This window comes from Mustela nivalis (genome assembly GCF_964662115.1).
Source record: "Mustela nivalis genome assembly, chromosome: 7".
NCBI lineage: Eukaryota > Metazoa > Chordata > Mammalia > Carnivora > Mustelidae > Mustela > Mustela nivalis.
The window spans coordinates 63,923,907-63,939,190 of record NC_139026.1 but is presented as its reverse complement, the minus strand read 5'-3'; the positions used below and the strand labels follow the sequence as shown (position 1 = coordinate 63,939,190).

At 40.0% G+C, this 15,284-nt stretch overlaps 1 protein-coding gene across 2 annotated transcripts in view; it reads right to left on the bottom strand.

The window, feature by feature from the left end:
- Positions 1-15,284, bottom strand: part of TMTC1 (transmembrane O-mannosyltransferase targeting cadherins 1) — a 259,231-nt gene that overhangs the window by 228,937 nt on the left and 15,010 nt on the right. For both annotated transcript variants that reach the window (XM_082742146.1, XM_082742147.1), the window contains exons 2-3: positions 9,457-9,634; positions 174-247 (exon numbers count right to left, since the gene is read on the bottom strand). In XM_082742146.1, coding sequence (XP_082598272.1) covers positions 174-247; positions 9,457-9,634 — 252 coding nt within the window. The remainder of the gene's footprint in view (positions 1-173; positions 248-9,456; positions 9,635-15,284) is intronic.

Below are 15,284 nucleotides of genomic sequence, written 5' to 3'. Positions count from 1 at the left end.
CTATTCTGGTCTCCACAAAGCTCTCTCGGCATTTTGCTGCTAAGAAGCTTCCCTCCTTTCTCAGATAGATGCTCAAAGTCCACACACACACACACACACACACACAAGACAGAAAATCCCGAGGGGAGAGCGTGATTGTCACCACAGAGAAGGGCATTCTTAGCCATACATACCTATTGTAGGAGAGAAAGGCCAACAGAAACAGCAGGCATGCTAACACATCAGCTCTGCCAACAATTCCAGCCACCTAGAAAGTTTGAAAAAATAAAGACCTCAGAAAATTGCTTTCAGAAAACTTACAGAAATGCATTCGGTTTTAGATGAATGAAAAGTGTACAATAAAATAAGAAAACACACTGTTCTTCAAATTTGACAACATAAGAGTAACCACCTCTGGTTATCATATATACAACAATAAGTTTATAGAAGGAGAAAAAGAGGATAGAAAGGAAAAGAATTTTCATGCTTAATTTCCTTTTTCACCTTTCTCCTATAGAAGGTCAATTTATATCATCAAGGTTTATTTATTTGCTGGTTCATTAAAAAATACTTTTTGAACAAGGACTGAGGGCCAGACACTGCGCTAGTCTTTGGCATCAGATTAATAATGGAGCAGAGGATATTTATAGAGGTCCAGCAAAAAATAAGTTTAGGAAATAATAATCCGGGTAAGAAGAGGAATGAGTAAGAACTGATGACTGCCATGTGAGCACATATGCTTGCATGTCTGTGTGTGTGTGTGTGTCTGTGTGTGTGTCTTAGTTCTGTCACTGAAAGCACCTAAAAACAAGATAGCCCAGTAGCAAAGAGCCATCCTGGCACAGACCACAAACCATTCCTCCACTAAAGAGTACGTGGGCTTCCTGGAGAAATGGCTGGTTCCAGGGCTGAGGCGAAGGAGATACGAGAGGAACTTAGATCATTTTATCATGTTAGAAGGTAAGACAGTGTACGAAAAGTGACAGGTACATATTCAAAAGGACACAGAAGCCAGTGACAAGGGGCTCCTACTGACTGAATATCAGGCCATTTGAACATCAAAATAAATAAGGACAATGATAAAGTGAACCACTGGAAAAAAACAGACATCCATGAGTGTATTCTGATATTGATGAATGGAATAAAGAAAGCACATATAAGTACACACATAAATACAGTAAGCAAGTGAATGGATGAGAACAGAAAGCTCTTGCTTACATGGAAAAGCCAGTTAATGAATGTAGAGGGAATAGTGCAGTTGGCAATAGCCATTCTGCATCCAAAAGATGCAAGATTTGAATGAGCAGAGAGACATCACAAAATACCAGTGGATACGAAATCTAGAGTGTAAAGGTTTAATAAAGCACGGAGTATTAGTAGGGCTTCCACACACTTCCTTCAAAACAATTACTCGTTAAATAAAAAAGTAAAAAAGAATAATTATACTATGGGAAAAAACGCATTACACCTTAACTGGGGAATCAAAGTTGACCTCACCAATAAAAGGCAAATGGATGGGGCATGTCTCTGCATGTCATAGACCCTAAGAGGGACACAATACCACTTTTGTCAAATCCCAGCCAGGGATACATAACCTGGCTGGGATATAATCATGAGAAGACATCAGACAAACCCAAGATGAGGAACACTCTATCAAATACACAAATACATATATTTCATATTATTAAAGCATAAAATACAATTCTACATTATTATTTCATATATATAAAATATCAATATTTTAATATCTCCTAATTTATATTGTATCATGATTTAATAGATATAGTATAACTTCTATCATCTAATGTATTATAATACTGCATATATTATAATTACATGCTTATTATACTTACATAATATACCACATATGCATATATTATTATTTTTATTTTATATACTGTATTTTTATGTGTACATATTTTGATATCATGTATTTACATACAATTATACTATTTGTACTTGTATATTATAAAATTTTAATATAAGATATAAATAAATAAGTTTAGAAAATATAAGTTTTATCAATCATGGGCTACAGATTCTTTAACACATATGTATTATATATAACAACCATTTGAGATGACATTACACACCAACTGCAATGTTATAATAAGTATCATATAAGCCTTTTGTAATATACATATTAAATATGTTTTAATTATATTTAAAGCTTTGAATTATATTATAGAAAGATAATGAAGACTGGTAACTACTCCAAACTTGAGACTAAAGAGAAACAATGACTAATGGCCTTGGTTTTAGAAAATATACAACTAAATTATTCAGGTATAAAGAGGCATGAATTATGCAACCTACTCTCAAATGCTTCAGAATACAAGTAATATTTTTATATATTAAGGGGAAAAGAGAGGAAGAATGACAAAACAAATGTGGCAAAATGTTAAATTGATGAATCCGGGTGAGGAATATATATATGGTCATTATATATTTGAAATTTTAAAAAATTTTTTTAATGTGTTACTTAATAAAGGGACTGAGTGGATGAAGGTAGGGGGTAGACAGCTATTATAAATCTTCGTGTTAGTCCACTACTACTTAAAATGTGTAAGGATTTCTCTTGCCTTTTTGAAATTCAAGAAATAAAACCGTAAAGGGAAAAAATGGGGTATGGTTCAAAAAATGCTTCCCACGAAGGCCACATACGAGCTGGCTCTTAAAGATGAGTACGAGCTCACAAGGGAAAGGGACAGGGTTGACATTTCAGGCACACAAAGCTACATCACCCAAACCATCCAGGACCTGAGGTCCACAGTGGGTTAGAGAATCAATCATAATTAACAGCGGAAAACAGTGTTCTGGGAAATATACCTATAAACACTCTCATACAATGAGCACACTTTGCAGTCAAAAGGTGAGGGGATGACAGGCACCTGCAGCTCGACCATCCAAGGCTGGAATACAGACTCCTTCTCTTGCCATTTAAGTGAGACTCAAACTTGTTATCTTTAATTTCTGGGACTTGCTTTTGTTATCTTTATTATTTTTTTCAGATTTTATTTGTTTATTTGAGAGAGAGAGAGAGAAAGAGCATGAGCAGGGGGGAGGGGCAGAGGCAGAGAAAGAAGCAGACCCCACACTGAGCAGGGAGCCTCACGTGGGGCTTGATCCCAAGACCCTGAGATCCTGACCTAAACCAAAAACAGACGCTTAACAGACTGAGCCACCCAGGCGCCCCCCTTTTGTTATCTTTAAAATGAGCCTGACACCCCTACCCCATGTTACTGTCATGGTTAATGAGATGATAGGTCTGAAGTGCCCACTCAGTGTGGGTGTCCTTTCTTCCTTTTCCCTGCAGAGAAGGTAGGTGGGACTCGGAGCTGAGACAAGTTTTCTTGTGGGGCTTATAGAAATCATCTTTTTATATTCAAGGCTTGTGTGTATGATATTTTAATTTAACTTTATTAGATAAAATATATTAGTTAAAAAGTATAAATAGAAGATAATGTAATTATATACTTGCACTGAGGCTGATAGCAAGTCACATACTGAGCAAAATCCTAGTCCAGTCCACAGCAAGAGAAACCTGGAGATGGCTAAGGAATTTCACGAGCAGTACAGAGTTAAAAGGTATTAGCTGATGTGGATGCCTGGACCACACACTGTTCATTGATCCGTTAATCTATAAGGCGTTTGAGGGCCAAATCAGGAAGACTGCCCGACTCAGGCGAGCTAGGCTATGACAATATGGTGTCACCTCAGTGTCGAGAACCAGCTCAGACTCACAATCTGTAAAGCAACAAATGCACACAGTTCACGCAGGAGCCCAGATCTGCTCTGTCTACACCACCGCATCTCTAAGCACAGAGCTCAGCATCACCCGCAAGGCCCCGGAAGGTTAAACAGAGAGCTCGGCTCACTAGCAACAAAGTCTAGGGATAAGGCGACACATCTGGGCCCAGAGGGACACTCATCACAGCACAACCGATGCTGCCAAGGCACACAAGAGCAAGACCTGCAAGCGGATACTGGGTGTAGCAAGTTGGAATAAGGCGATCCCAAGCCAGGCAAGCGTAATGAATGTGCTCAAGGTGCCTGAAGCATACTTCTCAGATTGCGGCCAGTCTGTGCTACAGCCAGTCTGTGCTGCTGGGAAGCGGGCTGGATGTGCCCAGATCCAAAGAATGTAGTGTCCCCTGCAGCAGAAGCTCAGAGGGTGTGTTGAAATATTAGTGCAGACATTGACAGACTCTGTGGCCAGTTCCAAACCACCATACATTCACTGAATATCCCTGTTGAGCTGGGGTCTCTGGGGCAAGGGGGTTAGATGTCTTAAAAACAAGGTGCTTGCCATCAACTACTAAATGTCTAGACCAACCATTCACTTTCACTGTGATTCGGTTGATCAGTATCATCATGTTCAGTAACTGCATGACTTATTCCACTCCACATTTTCCAAGGGCCTCCTATTTGCCAGGTACTATGCCAGCTGGAGGGATATGACCTAAGCCTCAAGGAGTTTAACACCTGGTGGGGAGTCAAAGGTGTATTAATATGATACAAGCAAATTGTGTAGATCATAAAGAGGAGAAATCATTGCCATGAGAATAATGGAGGGACTGATTTTGACTGCAGAAGCTGGAAGCCTTCATGGAAAGGTTGGCATTTTACACTAAAACCTAAAGGACAAGCAAGAAGGACTCAGCAAGCTCAAGTCAGGGGATGCAAATCCGGGGCCGGAGAAGGACCACAGAAGCATTCTAGGCAGAGGAAAGCACAGTCTGAAAACACATGAGGTGTTTCTAGAAGGGAAGGCATTAAGTGATGAGAGCATGGAGTAAGCACATTAGAGGGGACAGGAGTGAACAGATATGGGATGTTTAGTTGGAGGTCCTGGGCTTTATTCTACCGACAAAGAGAGCTGAACTGTAGGATGCTGAGGAAGTACAAAGGACTTAGCCAAAAGTACATGCAGATGGATAGCACGGACTCTGCCTCAAGCTGCAGGTTTTCCTCACCAAGAAGATAGTTGTTACCTGGGAACTGAATCCTGTAACACATACCCAAATGATGGAAAAAAAAATGAGTGAACATCATTGGGTAGAATTCAAACAATTAGATCTAAGTCCGAGTAAGAGTAACAGAAATACCAATTAATTTAATTTGCCCCCAAAACTTATTATTTCTTAGCATACCATTCATAGGATTTATATAAAGTATACCGTATGTATCAAGTTATTGATTGTTCTAGCTGCACGAATGAGTGCCCTTACTGCCAGACAGGGCCAGGAAACACACATTTAACATGCAACAGCTGGGGACACTGGGTGGCTCAGTGGGTTAAGCCTCTGCCTTCGGCTCAGGTCATGATCTCAGGGTCCTGGGATCGAGCCCCGCATCGGGCTCTCTGCTGAGGAGGGAGCCTGCTTCCCCCTCTCTCTCTGTCTGCCTCTCTGCCTACTTGTGATCTCTCTCTGTCAAATAAATAATTAATATCTTTAAAAACAAACAAAGCCAGGCTGACTGACTAGATCATGACTGATTCTCTCTTACATGTGCTCTTCATCTTACATGTGTTCTGGAAATGCCGACCTTAGCCTTCAACACCATGTGTCGGCATTTCCTGCTCTCGCTTTTGACTTGATCTAAGTGCCTTCCTTCCAACCAATAATGTTTCTATGATGACTGCTAAGTTTCAATTACCACCAGGGAATTACAATGATTTTCCACGTTTTTCCCAATTTCTCTACTTATTTTTATGATGATTCAGCTCTCCAAAAGAATATACTGTCAGAAAACCCTTTGAAGAATCACAAGGCCTTCAATGAGGAAAGGTATGGGTCTAGTCATTGCTAATACCTCCTGCACTTAAATACTTGTTGCAAGACTGAGTAAATAAATGAATTTATTCCTTATACTTAAACTGGAGATAGTTTTTTATTACACAACATACTGCTTTGTCTTCTATGTATTTATGTGTATGTTCTTTGGCTTTTTTAGGAATTTGTGAACAAATTATGGGTAGGGACCCACTACCCACTCACATACCCTCCGGGCACCTAGCAGTGCCTACACCAAGCAAGAATTCATTTACTATATGCTGATTACATAATTAAGGAAACAAACCCTTAAACACACCAACATATTGAAACAAAACCCCTCCCTCAAATAATGTTAATCCTCCATCCTTCCTGGGATTACTTAAGGTCCTGATTTTGTTCTTATTTAGCAGAGGGGAGATAAATCCCTCTGACTCCCTCTCCAGCCACACTATGATCAATTTTTCTTTTACTTTTTTTTTTTTTACTATTAATTTATCACACCAAGTCTTCTATAAAACAATGTTTTTTTCCTATTTCTCTGTCTTCTTCCTTAGAAACCTAAACTAATACCTATAATTGAATAACAGTCTCCTAATTTTACTTCCTAGTATATATTGTTATGTTAAGTCAAATTTCTTCACCTCCTTCTTGCATATCTCATTTCCTTGTGAATGCAAATAGTTTCTGTAAAATTTTTCCCTAAACGTCCAGCTCTCGGCCTCTTTTGTCCCTATAATTGTGCTACCATGGATTTTTTTTTTTTATTAGCTTGTTGAAATTTTATCTTAAAGGTCATTTTGCTAACAGGATGTTTTTCCTTTTTCTTAGAATTCGACCAAACTACTAGCTCATGATCCCACTATCCAAGGTTACCTGGACTCCCTCTCTGCAAGCATAGAATTAAGACTGTTATTGTTCTATCCCTTATTCTTTCCTGCAAAAATTTTCCCCAAGACACTCCAACCATATATTTTCCACTGTACTTTGACCCGGTGTCCTATATTCCATATGGATATTTCTCTTCAGGTGACATCCAAGAAGAATATTAAAAACTTGGGTATCTCATCTTTTAAAATTTGTATCTAAAATTTTTTCATCATAATTTTACATACTTGAAGGGATCTAACTTCCCATGCATTGTAAATACTGACATTTTAAAAATAAGGGTGTAATACTACTGTTTTAAATGTACCAAATGGAATCAGAAATGTGCCACCACAATTTGAAGCTCATTATTTTCCATTTACACTAACATGAACAGGCTCTTCTTTAAACGACAGACATTTCACACCCATTCCCCTTGAACTCTTATTTCTATTTTACTTCCCTCTGAGCATTGTTTCTTTTTCTTTTTTTTTTTTTTTAAAGATTTTATTTATTTATTTGACAGAGAGAAATCACAAGTAGATGGAGAGGCAGGCAGAGAGAGAGAGAGGGAAGCAGGCTCTCCGCTGAGCAGAGAGCCCGATGCGGGACTCGATCCCAGGACTCTGAGATCATGACCTGAGCCGAAGGCAGCGGCTTAACCCACTGAGCCACCCAGGCACCCTGAGCATTGTTTCTTAATGTACTGTATAGTTATGCTTAAAAATATTCTACTTACCATCTTCTCTCTCTGTAATAAAAATACATCATTAAGTTACCAGTTAGTATTAATACACAATTGCTCAATACATCATAAATTAGAAAAAATTATAACTAGCTCTTAGATATAAAAACACACTTCTTAATAACAGGTATAGTAGGTTTTTCTTTTTAAGATTTATTTATCCAAGAAAGAGAACATGAGCGGGACAGGCAGAGGGAGAGAGAGACTCTCAAACAGACTCCCCACCCAGCACAGAGGCTGATGTGGGGCTCAATCCCATGACCTGAGATCATGACCTGAGCTGAAATCAAAAGCTGGCCACTTAATGGACTGAGCCACTCAGAAGTCCCATGTTTCTTTTCTATAAGTGCAATTATTGACTGAATATTACTTTAGGTTAGAATAAGAATGCATATAGTATCAGTTCCATTCCTAGCTTTCATCTTTAAAGAAATGTTTGCATAAATGAGACAGAAATAGCTATGTTATAACAGTGACTTAATTCTTTGAACACTAAGGTCATTGACAAAATCATAGTCATCTGTCATATTACATAATGCTTAATGATCTACCAGCCAACACTCAATCAGATTCTCCTTTAATTTGGTTGGAAGCAAATAATTTCAGCATAGCCATCATGAGAGTTACCTGTCATTAGTCATTTGCTTTTATGGTTTCTCACCACTATACCAAAAATGGCTTCACCGAGATTTTCCAAAGGACTATTATTTATAGCCTTCCACTTAGAGGGACTTTTTCTATTTAAAATACTTAAAAAAGAGCTGGAAAATTTACCTTAAGTAATGTAATTTTTTTATAAATTGATTTTTTTTGGTCTCTCATTCCAAATATATTTGTGTCAAAACCTTGGGCTTACAGATATACAATACTGTTTATGGAAAATGTCCATCATGTAGCCTAACTGGCAAAACCAGTCATTACAACACCAGTTGGCCAAATCAGGCTTCTTGTGTCGGCTCAAATGAACATATTATGATGCATCCCCATGACAACCATCTCACTTCTGAATTCAGAAGATCAAAACAGGCCACCATACCCCACTTTTAATGCCACGTTCTGTTCCTCACAGAAATAAGTGGAAGACAGACAGCGATATGAAACCCCACTCCAGATCTGTGATGCCTCAATTGAAGGAGACTTTGCTGACACCAATATATTAAATTTTTCCTTTATACAGTACCTCAGAGCTGTGGACACCTGGGGCAGAGTAAAATTCTGATGTAGGTGAGACATTTCATTTTTATTTTTCAATGAGATGACAACTGAAAGGGGAGGAGGGTGAGGAGAACCAATTTGACACCTTGACCCCAGGTGTGTTCTCAGACAGATAAACTATAGGCAAGTGTCCAGATGCAAGCTAAGGCTCTGGAAATGATTCTTTTAAAGCCATGGGGCTCAGGAACCCCTTGGAAAGTCTTTTTCTACCCCTAGCAATATGGACACAATAAAACAACTGTGGTTCTTAAGCCATGAAACAAGGTAACTTGATAATGCCTTCTCAGTGCGTGATCAAGTCCATATTTCAAAGAGGACCAAACAGATCTGAACTATCTATACTTTTTAAATAAATTTTGCATCACCTACCAAGTAACTACACTTCACACGAAATAACCTGAAAACCTATTTCTAAGTCGCTATTGCAACTCTCTCTTTCTAATCTGAAGAATGGCAGTCTAACTCTTTAGCCCTCCCCTCACACTCACTGTTCAGCATCATATATATTATAAACAGAAAGCAGAGAGAGAAAAGGTAAAATTCAAATGTAGAGCAGGAACAATGCCTCAGCACAGTAAGTAAATGAAAATGCCCTGTGCTGTTTAAAACACATTAGAACTTGAATTTTCTTCAAATAAAGAACTGTGGCCGTCTACAACGACACATAATAATAACAGGTTATTTGGAAAAGCCAGTTAAAGTGTGAAGGCCATGTGAACATACAAAAAGACAAGTTGTCAAGCAGAATGATTTATATAGAGAGATAAACACTTCAGTGGAGCTTTGAATTCACATGGTTTTGAAAAGGGGAAAAAGATCAGTTTCGCTTTTTTTTTTTAGTTCCTTGTTTCACGGAGCTGCAGTGATACTCACCGCCTCTGTGTGGACAGGGTGCACAGCAAAAAGCAACGCTGTAGCAAAAGCCAGTGCCCGGTTCCTGAAGACAGCTTTGTCACAGGTGTACATCAGGACGAGAGTCACGAGACAGTGTAAAACCACGTTCACTGCATGAAAGTAGAATGGGTTCATGCCAGTCAAAAATATGTTCAGCCTGTACAAAAAGACAGAGACAGAAGCCGAATTAGCTACATACAGAACAGAAGCACAAGGAGAGAGGAGGGAATCAATCATTTTGAAAGATAAGCTGTTCAATCGATTCTTTTTAAATGACTCCCAACATCAGGTTACTCTAGATGTGGGAGTATCATTTTCCCCCATCTCAGAATGTTCCTATCTGCAGAAACCATTGCAAATGCACTGTAATTTTATTTCAGAGAACTCTGTTAGCCTCAAGGCAGGCAAAGAGGTGCTGAACCTGTTTTCCCTTTAGTCTAAGGCTCACGCGAACTACCCCATGATACTCTTGCCAGCTCTTCCCCAGGAGCTGAGCCTTCAAAGACTAGTCCACAGTTCTATAGGTCAAAGCCGCAACCACTGAAGAGGAGAAAAAAGCCACAAGACTATGACTGCCGTCACAGTTAGGACAAACCAAGCATGAACGTCTTCTCTCACCCGCAGTGCCCCCCAAGAACCAAATTTCCAGATTATGCACCTGGAATGATCATTAATTACCACTCCACAAAGGATCTTCGGGGCATCTGAAGATGCTATTACCAGCTGCAGCTGAAATTAAAAGGATGAGCAAAAGCACATTGTTTCAGAATCTGTATTGAATGTTTCCTAACTTAAATTCCCACGGACCTCAAAATTTGAATTCTAAGATTATGACGAAGAAACTAAAATCAATCACGGAAAGAAGGGAAACTCATGGGGCACCAGGACAGCTCCATCGGTTAAAGCGCCCAACTTTTCGTTTTAGCTCAGGTCATGATCTCAGGCTGGTGAGATCCTGCCCCTGCCAGGGTCTCTGTGCTTAAGATTCTCTCTCTCTCTCTCCCTCTCCCTCTGTACCCCCAACCCCATTTGCAGGCTCGCACCCTCTCTCCCACTCCCTCTAAAAAGAAAAGAAAAAAAAAAAAAAGAGGAACAAATGTATTGTTCAACATTTTAAAAAATACCTTCCTGAGATAGAAATGCAGAACAGACTTAAGGTTGCCTTAAATTTAATAACAGGACATAATGTCCCTAATTGATTCTGTGGGGTTAGCAAAAATATAGTTGTATAGGGAGCACCCTAAATGGGACTGCCTGTAGTTGTCTATACTCCAGCTTGTTTCACTGAAACAGTAATCCCTAGATCTGCTTCTCTTAACGAAATACCTTCTCTTAGCCAAACAATTGAAAATGCAAGTCAACTTTAGCGATGGCATAAGCATATTCTAAACACTTGACTTGAGAAGTGCACGAATTTAACCTACAGAATTTTAAACATCTCAAGTTTTATTTGGACACATGAATATAAATGTCATAGTTACTGACTCCATTTTCATTCCCACTGAAGTAATCAAGCCTAGAAAAATGAATTGCTTTGTGGAACCTGACTTCAGGGCTCCAAAGAAAGATTCCAGCGAGCCATATGATGGCCAACCCATGAGTCTGTGCACACAACCCCCAGAGTCCTGAAGATGGAAGCATGGCATGAAACAGCCCATCTAGAACAATGGGCCATGAACTAGGGGGCGGGCAGGTCCGGCTAAAAAAGAAAGAAGAGCATCCCATTCCAGTACAAGAGGACCCACCTGTGGTGAGCGAGCTGCTGGAAATCAAGATCGGGATGGGGAGCTGTGAGAGGCAAGACCAGATCCCTATCCTTGAAGAACTTAGGCGCAATTCCCAGAGAGCCCACCCACCTGAGTTGATTTCTACTCCATCAGGCTAAGCTTTCCAGACCAACTAAGCCATCCATTCCAAGTTCATTCACACCCATGACAATGAGACAAAACAGGCAAATCTTACAAACAGCTGGTGAGTGTCCAAGTGGGAAGGTCTCAAGCTTATCAATTTGTACCAAAAGGCTTTAAGAAGTACATAAACACTGACCAAAAGTTCCACTTCCAGGAATTTTCCATAAGGAAATAACCAGAAAACTGTTCAAAGATAGATACAGATAGATATAGATACAGATACAGGTATATAGACATAGGTAGACAAATGTAACATTGTGATATAATAAGATACATATTTCAGTCTTTATCCCAACTCCTGGCAGAGACTCTAAAACCTCTGTAATTTCTTCAGTCATAAAGGTACTAGGACAAACTTTTGTTCTAGTATTTGGTCTTTGGCGCTGATTCCTGACACAGAACTCCTAAATCCCTCAGAACTCCCCAAGTGCTTGGATTATCTTTTTTCTAATAAGGTGACTCCTGGTGGGCTCCTGGATGGCTTCTGGATGTGGGCTGGTCTCCCGAAAGATCAAGTTATGATTAGAAGCTCGAACTTTTAGCCCCTTCCCTCCTCTATCCTCCAGGTACTGGGGGGGGGGGGGGGGGCGGAGATGGAGTTCATTATCAGTGATGCCTAGCTCCTCCATAAAAACTCCTTGAACCACAGGGTCTGGAAAACTTCCAAGTTGGTGAACACACCACCAAGTTGGGCACACAACACACTGCAGTTCCATGGGACAGAAGCTCCTGAGCTTGGGGCCTTCCAGACCCCACCTTAAGGATCTCTTCAACTGGCTGTTCATCTATATCTTGCATCATACCCTTCATTCTATAACAAATCAGTAAACATTAAGTAAGTGCTTCCTTGACTTCTGTGAGCCACTGGAGTAAATTACTGAATCTGAGGAGGGCATCATGAGAACTCCCGATTTGCAACTAAGCTGGACAGAAGTGCAGCAAGCTAGGGACCCACTACTTGCAACCAGCGTCCGAAGTAGGTTAGTCGGGGCACCTGGGTGGCTCAGTCGGTGAAGCAGCTGCCTTTGGCTCAGGTCATGATCCCAGGATCCTGGGATCAAGTCCCACATCCGGCTCCCTGCTCAGTGGGGAGCCTGCTTCTCCCTCTGCCTCTGCTGTTCCCCCTGCTTGTGCTCTCTTTTTTTTTTTTTTTAATATTTTATTTATTTTATTTGACAGAGAGAGATCACAAGTAGGCAGAGAGGCAGGCAGAGAGAGAGAGAGGAGGAAGCAGGCTCCCTGCTGAGCAGAGAGCCCGATGCGGGACTCGATCCCAGGACCCTGAGATCATGACCTGAGCCGAAGGCAGAGGCTTAACCCACTGAGCCACCCAGGTGCCCCTGCTTGTGCTCTCTTTCCCACTCCTCTCTCTCTCATTCTCTCTATTAAATAAATAAATAAAATCTTAAAAAAAAAAAAGAATTGAAGTGGGGTCAGTCTTGTAGAAATGAGCCTTTGACCTGGGGGATCTGATGCTAACTCCAGAAAGAGTTATTAAAAGGACACCCAGGTAATATAGGACACTGAGCACTGGTCACTAAAAAATAAAAACCCTACACACCTGATGTCAGAAGCATTGAGTAAGTAGAAGAAAAGGACTTGCCTTTTTAACATACAAGATGCATCTTACTGTGATAATCATAAAAATGACAATGAAGAGAAGGCAAGACATCAAATAAGCCAAGTCCCTAATGTATTTGACTGATTTCACAGATATTACACTTTAGATCATCATTTTGGATTACAAATTAACAGTACTGCCTTTAAAAAGAGAACAAAAGACTTGTTATTTTTTTTCCAAAATATTTGTTATTCAACCATTTGAAAAGTAAAAAAGAATCATTAAAAGTGTTGCTAGTATATTGCCACACTTTTTGAGGTACTTTCCCCTTCCAAAAATGATACAAAATGAGTCCCATTTGTAGTCCATATGTATCCTATCTGAAAATGTGCAGGAGTTATCTATATAGAGGACTGCGGGGGGGTGGGGGGGGTATTTGAATAGAGTTAACACACAATGTTACATTAGTTCCAAGTGTACAATTTAGTGATTTGACAAGTTTATACATTATGCTATATTCACAAGTATAGCTGTCATCAGATTAATATTCCTGAAAACCGGTTAGGACAAAATGCCTGGTGTTTTAAGTGAATTCAATTGGATGTTAAAATATAAAAAATAAAATTACTGAATGGGAAACGACTGCAGTGCTAATTAAAATAACTGAAAGGCCCTCACACAGTACCAGATATTGGCGAATCTAAAGCCCTGAGAAATGACTGAGAATCTAAAACTACTAGAGTTTCCCAAATATCTAAAGAGATAGAGAGTGAGCTCTCCAAACTATGGACAAGTGAGCTTGAGAGGAAATAATAACAAAACGTTATTTATGAGCAGTGGAAAGAGAATCTCTGATTCTTTTATGGGTTCACAAAAAGGGGGTTTAACGGATTAACCTCACATTTTACTGGAACAGGGAGCATGACAGACACATCACATCTTTATTTTAAAAAAGACATTAAATCAAAAACTTTCAGAATCTCCTTATGTACAAGATACAAGAATATGGATTTGTGGCAAATACAAAGAGTGGTGAATAATAACCAGGGTCTCCTTAGATGGAGACCTTCAGTGTAAGTCACAAGATTCTGACATTATCTCTGGTCTGTCCCATATCTCTATCAGAAACTCAGCGAGATCTGTAGCATATGCTAACCAAGCTTGCAGAAAGCCTACATCTACGAAAGAGGGTCCACTCAACTGGCAGACTAAGATTCACAAAAAGTTTAAATGCTTGCTATTGTTAATTAATTCTTACAGGTTTAGGTAGAATATGGGTAAGAGAAAAGTCCCACATCTGGACCTAAAAGAGAACAAAATACTTGCAATCCAGGCTAAAGCTATACACATAGTATTGTCCAAGGGCTGTCAGTTTATGCTAAACTCGCCGAGTTATTGTGTCTTGGCTATCAAACACACCAAACTGCATTAAGTCAAACTAATTATCATTTCAGTTCATTCTAACAGATATTTATTGAGTACCTACTTCATGTCAGATATGATGTAGGGCCCAGAGATAGAAAGAGAAGACATGGCATCTGCTACCAAAGAGCTGACAGCATTGTAGGAGAAAGAGAGACATTGACAAATAATAGTGAAAGAAAGCTAGCAAAGGGAGAATCTACCGGGGCAGAGACAGGAAAGAGGGAGGTATTCTGGTGTGTGCCAGAGAGGGTATCCAACATGGGGCAGCAGCCCCTCCAGGTGCTACTTTAATGCCGGAGCACCTTCCTAGGAGAGCTCCAGGATGCTGGAAGAGTGGGGAGTCTCAAAAATGATGTCTCAGGGGCACCTGGGTGGCTCAGTGGGTTAAAGCCTCTGCCTTCGGCTCAGGTCATGATCTCAGGGTCCTGGAATAGAGTCCTGCATTGGGCTCTCTGCTCTGCAGGGAGCCTGCTTCTCCCTCTCTCTCTCTCTGCCTGCCTCTCTGCCTCCCTGTTATTTCTGTCTGTCAAATAAATAAATAAATAATCTTAAAAAAAAAAAATGATGTCTCAGGAAAGACTTGAGGAGATGTGGAAAGCTCAGTCTTGAGAAAGATGATAGAAATTATCCCAAATTCTCCAAGGGAAAGGATTTTTGCCATAATTTAGCCACCTTATGGCTATAACCCTAGTGCCCAGCACAATGCCTGGTTCCCAGCTGTCAAAATTAAGTGAATAATGGATGGATGTACGGACAAAAGAATGAGTGAGTGAAGCAATGCATGGACTCAAGCAGCTCTCAGACTGGAAAGGAAGACGCAATAACAATGCTGCAAAGAGACTCCCCAAGGGCTAGTATGGCCTACAAACTGTTCTGTTTCAACAGTACGCCTTTTCTTCTTTTAATTTACC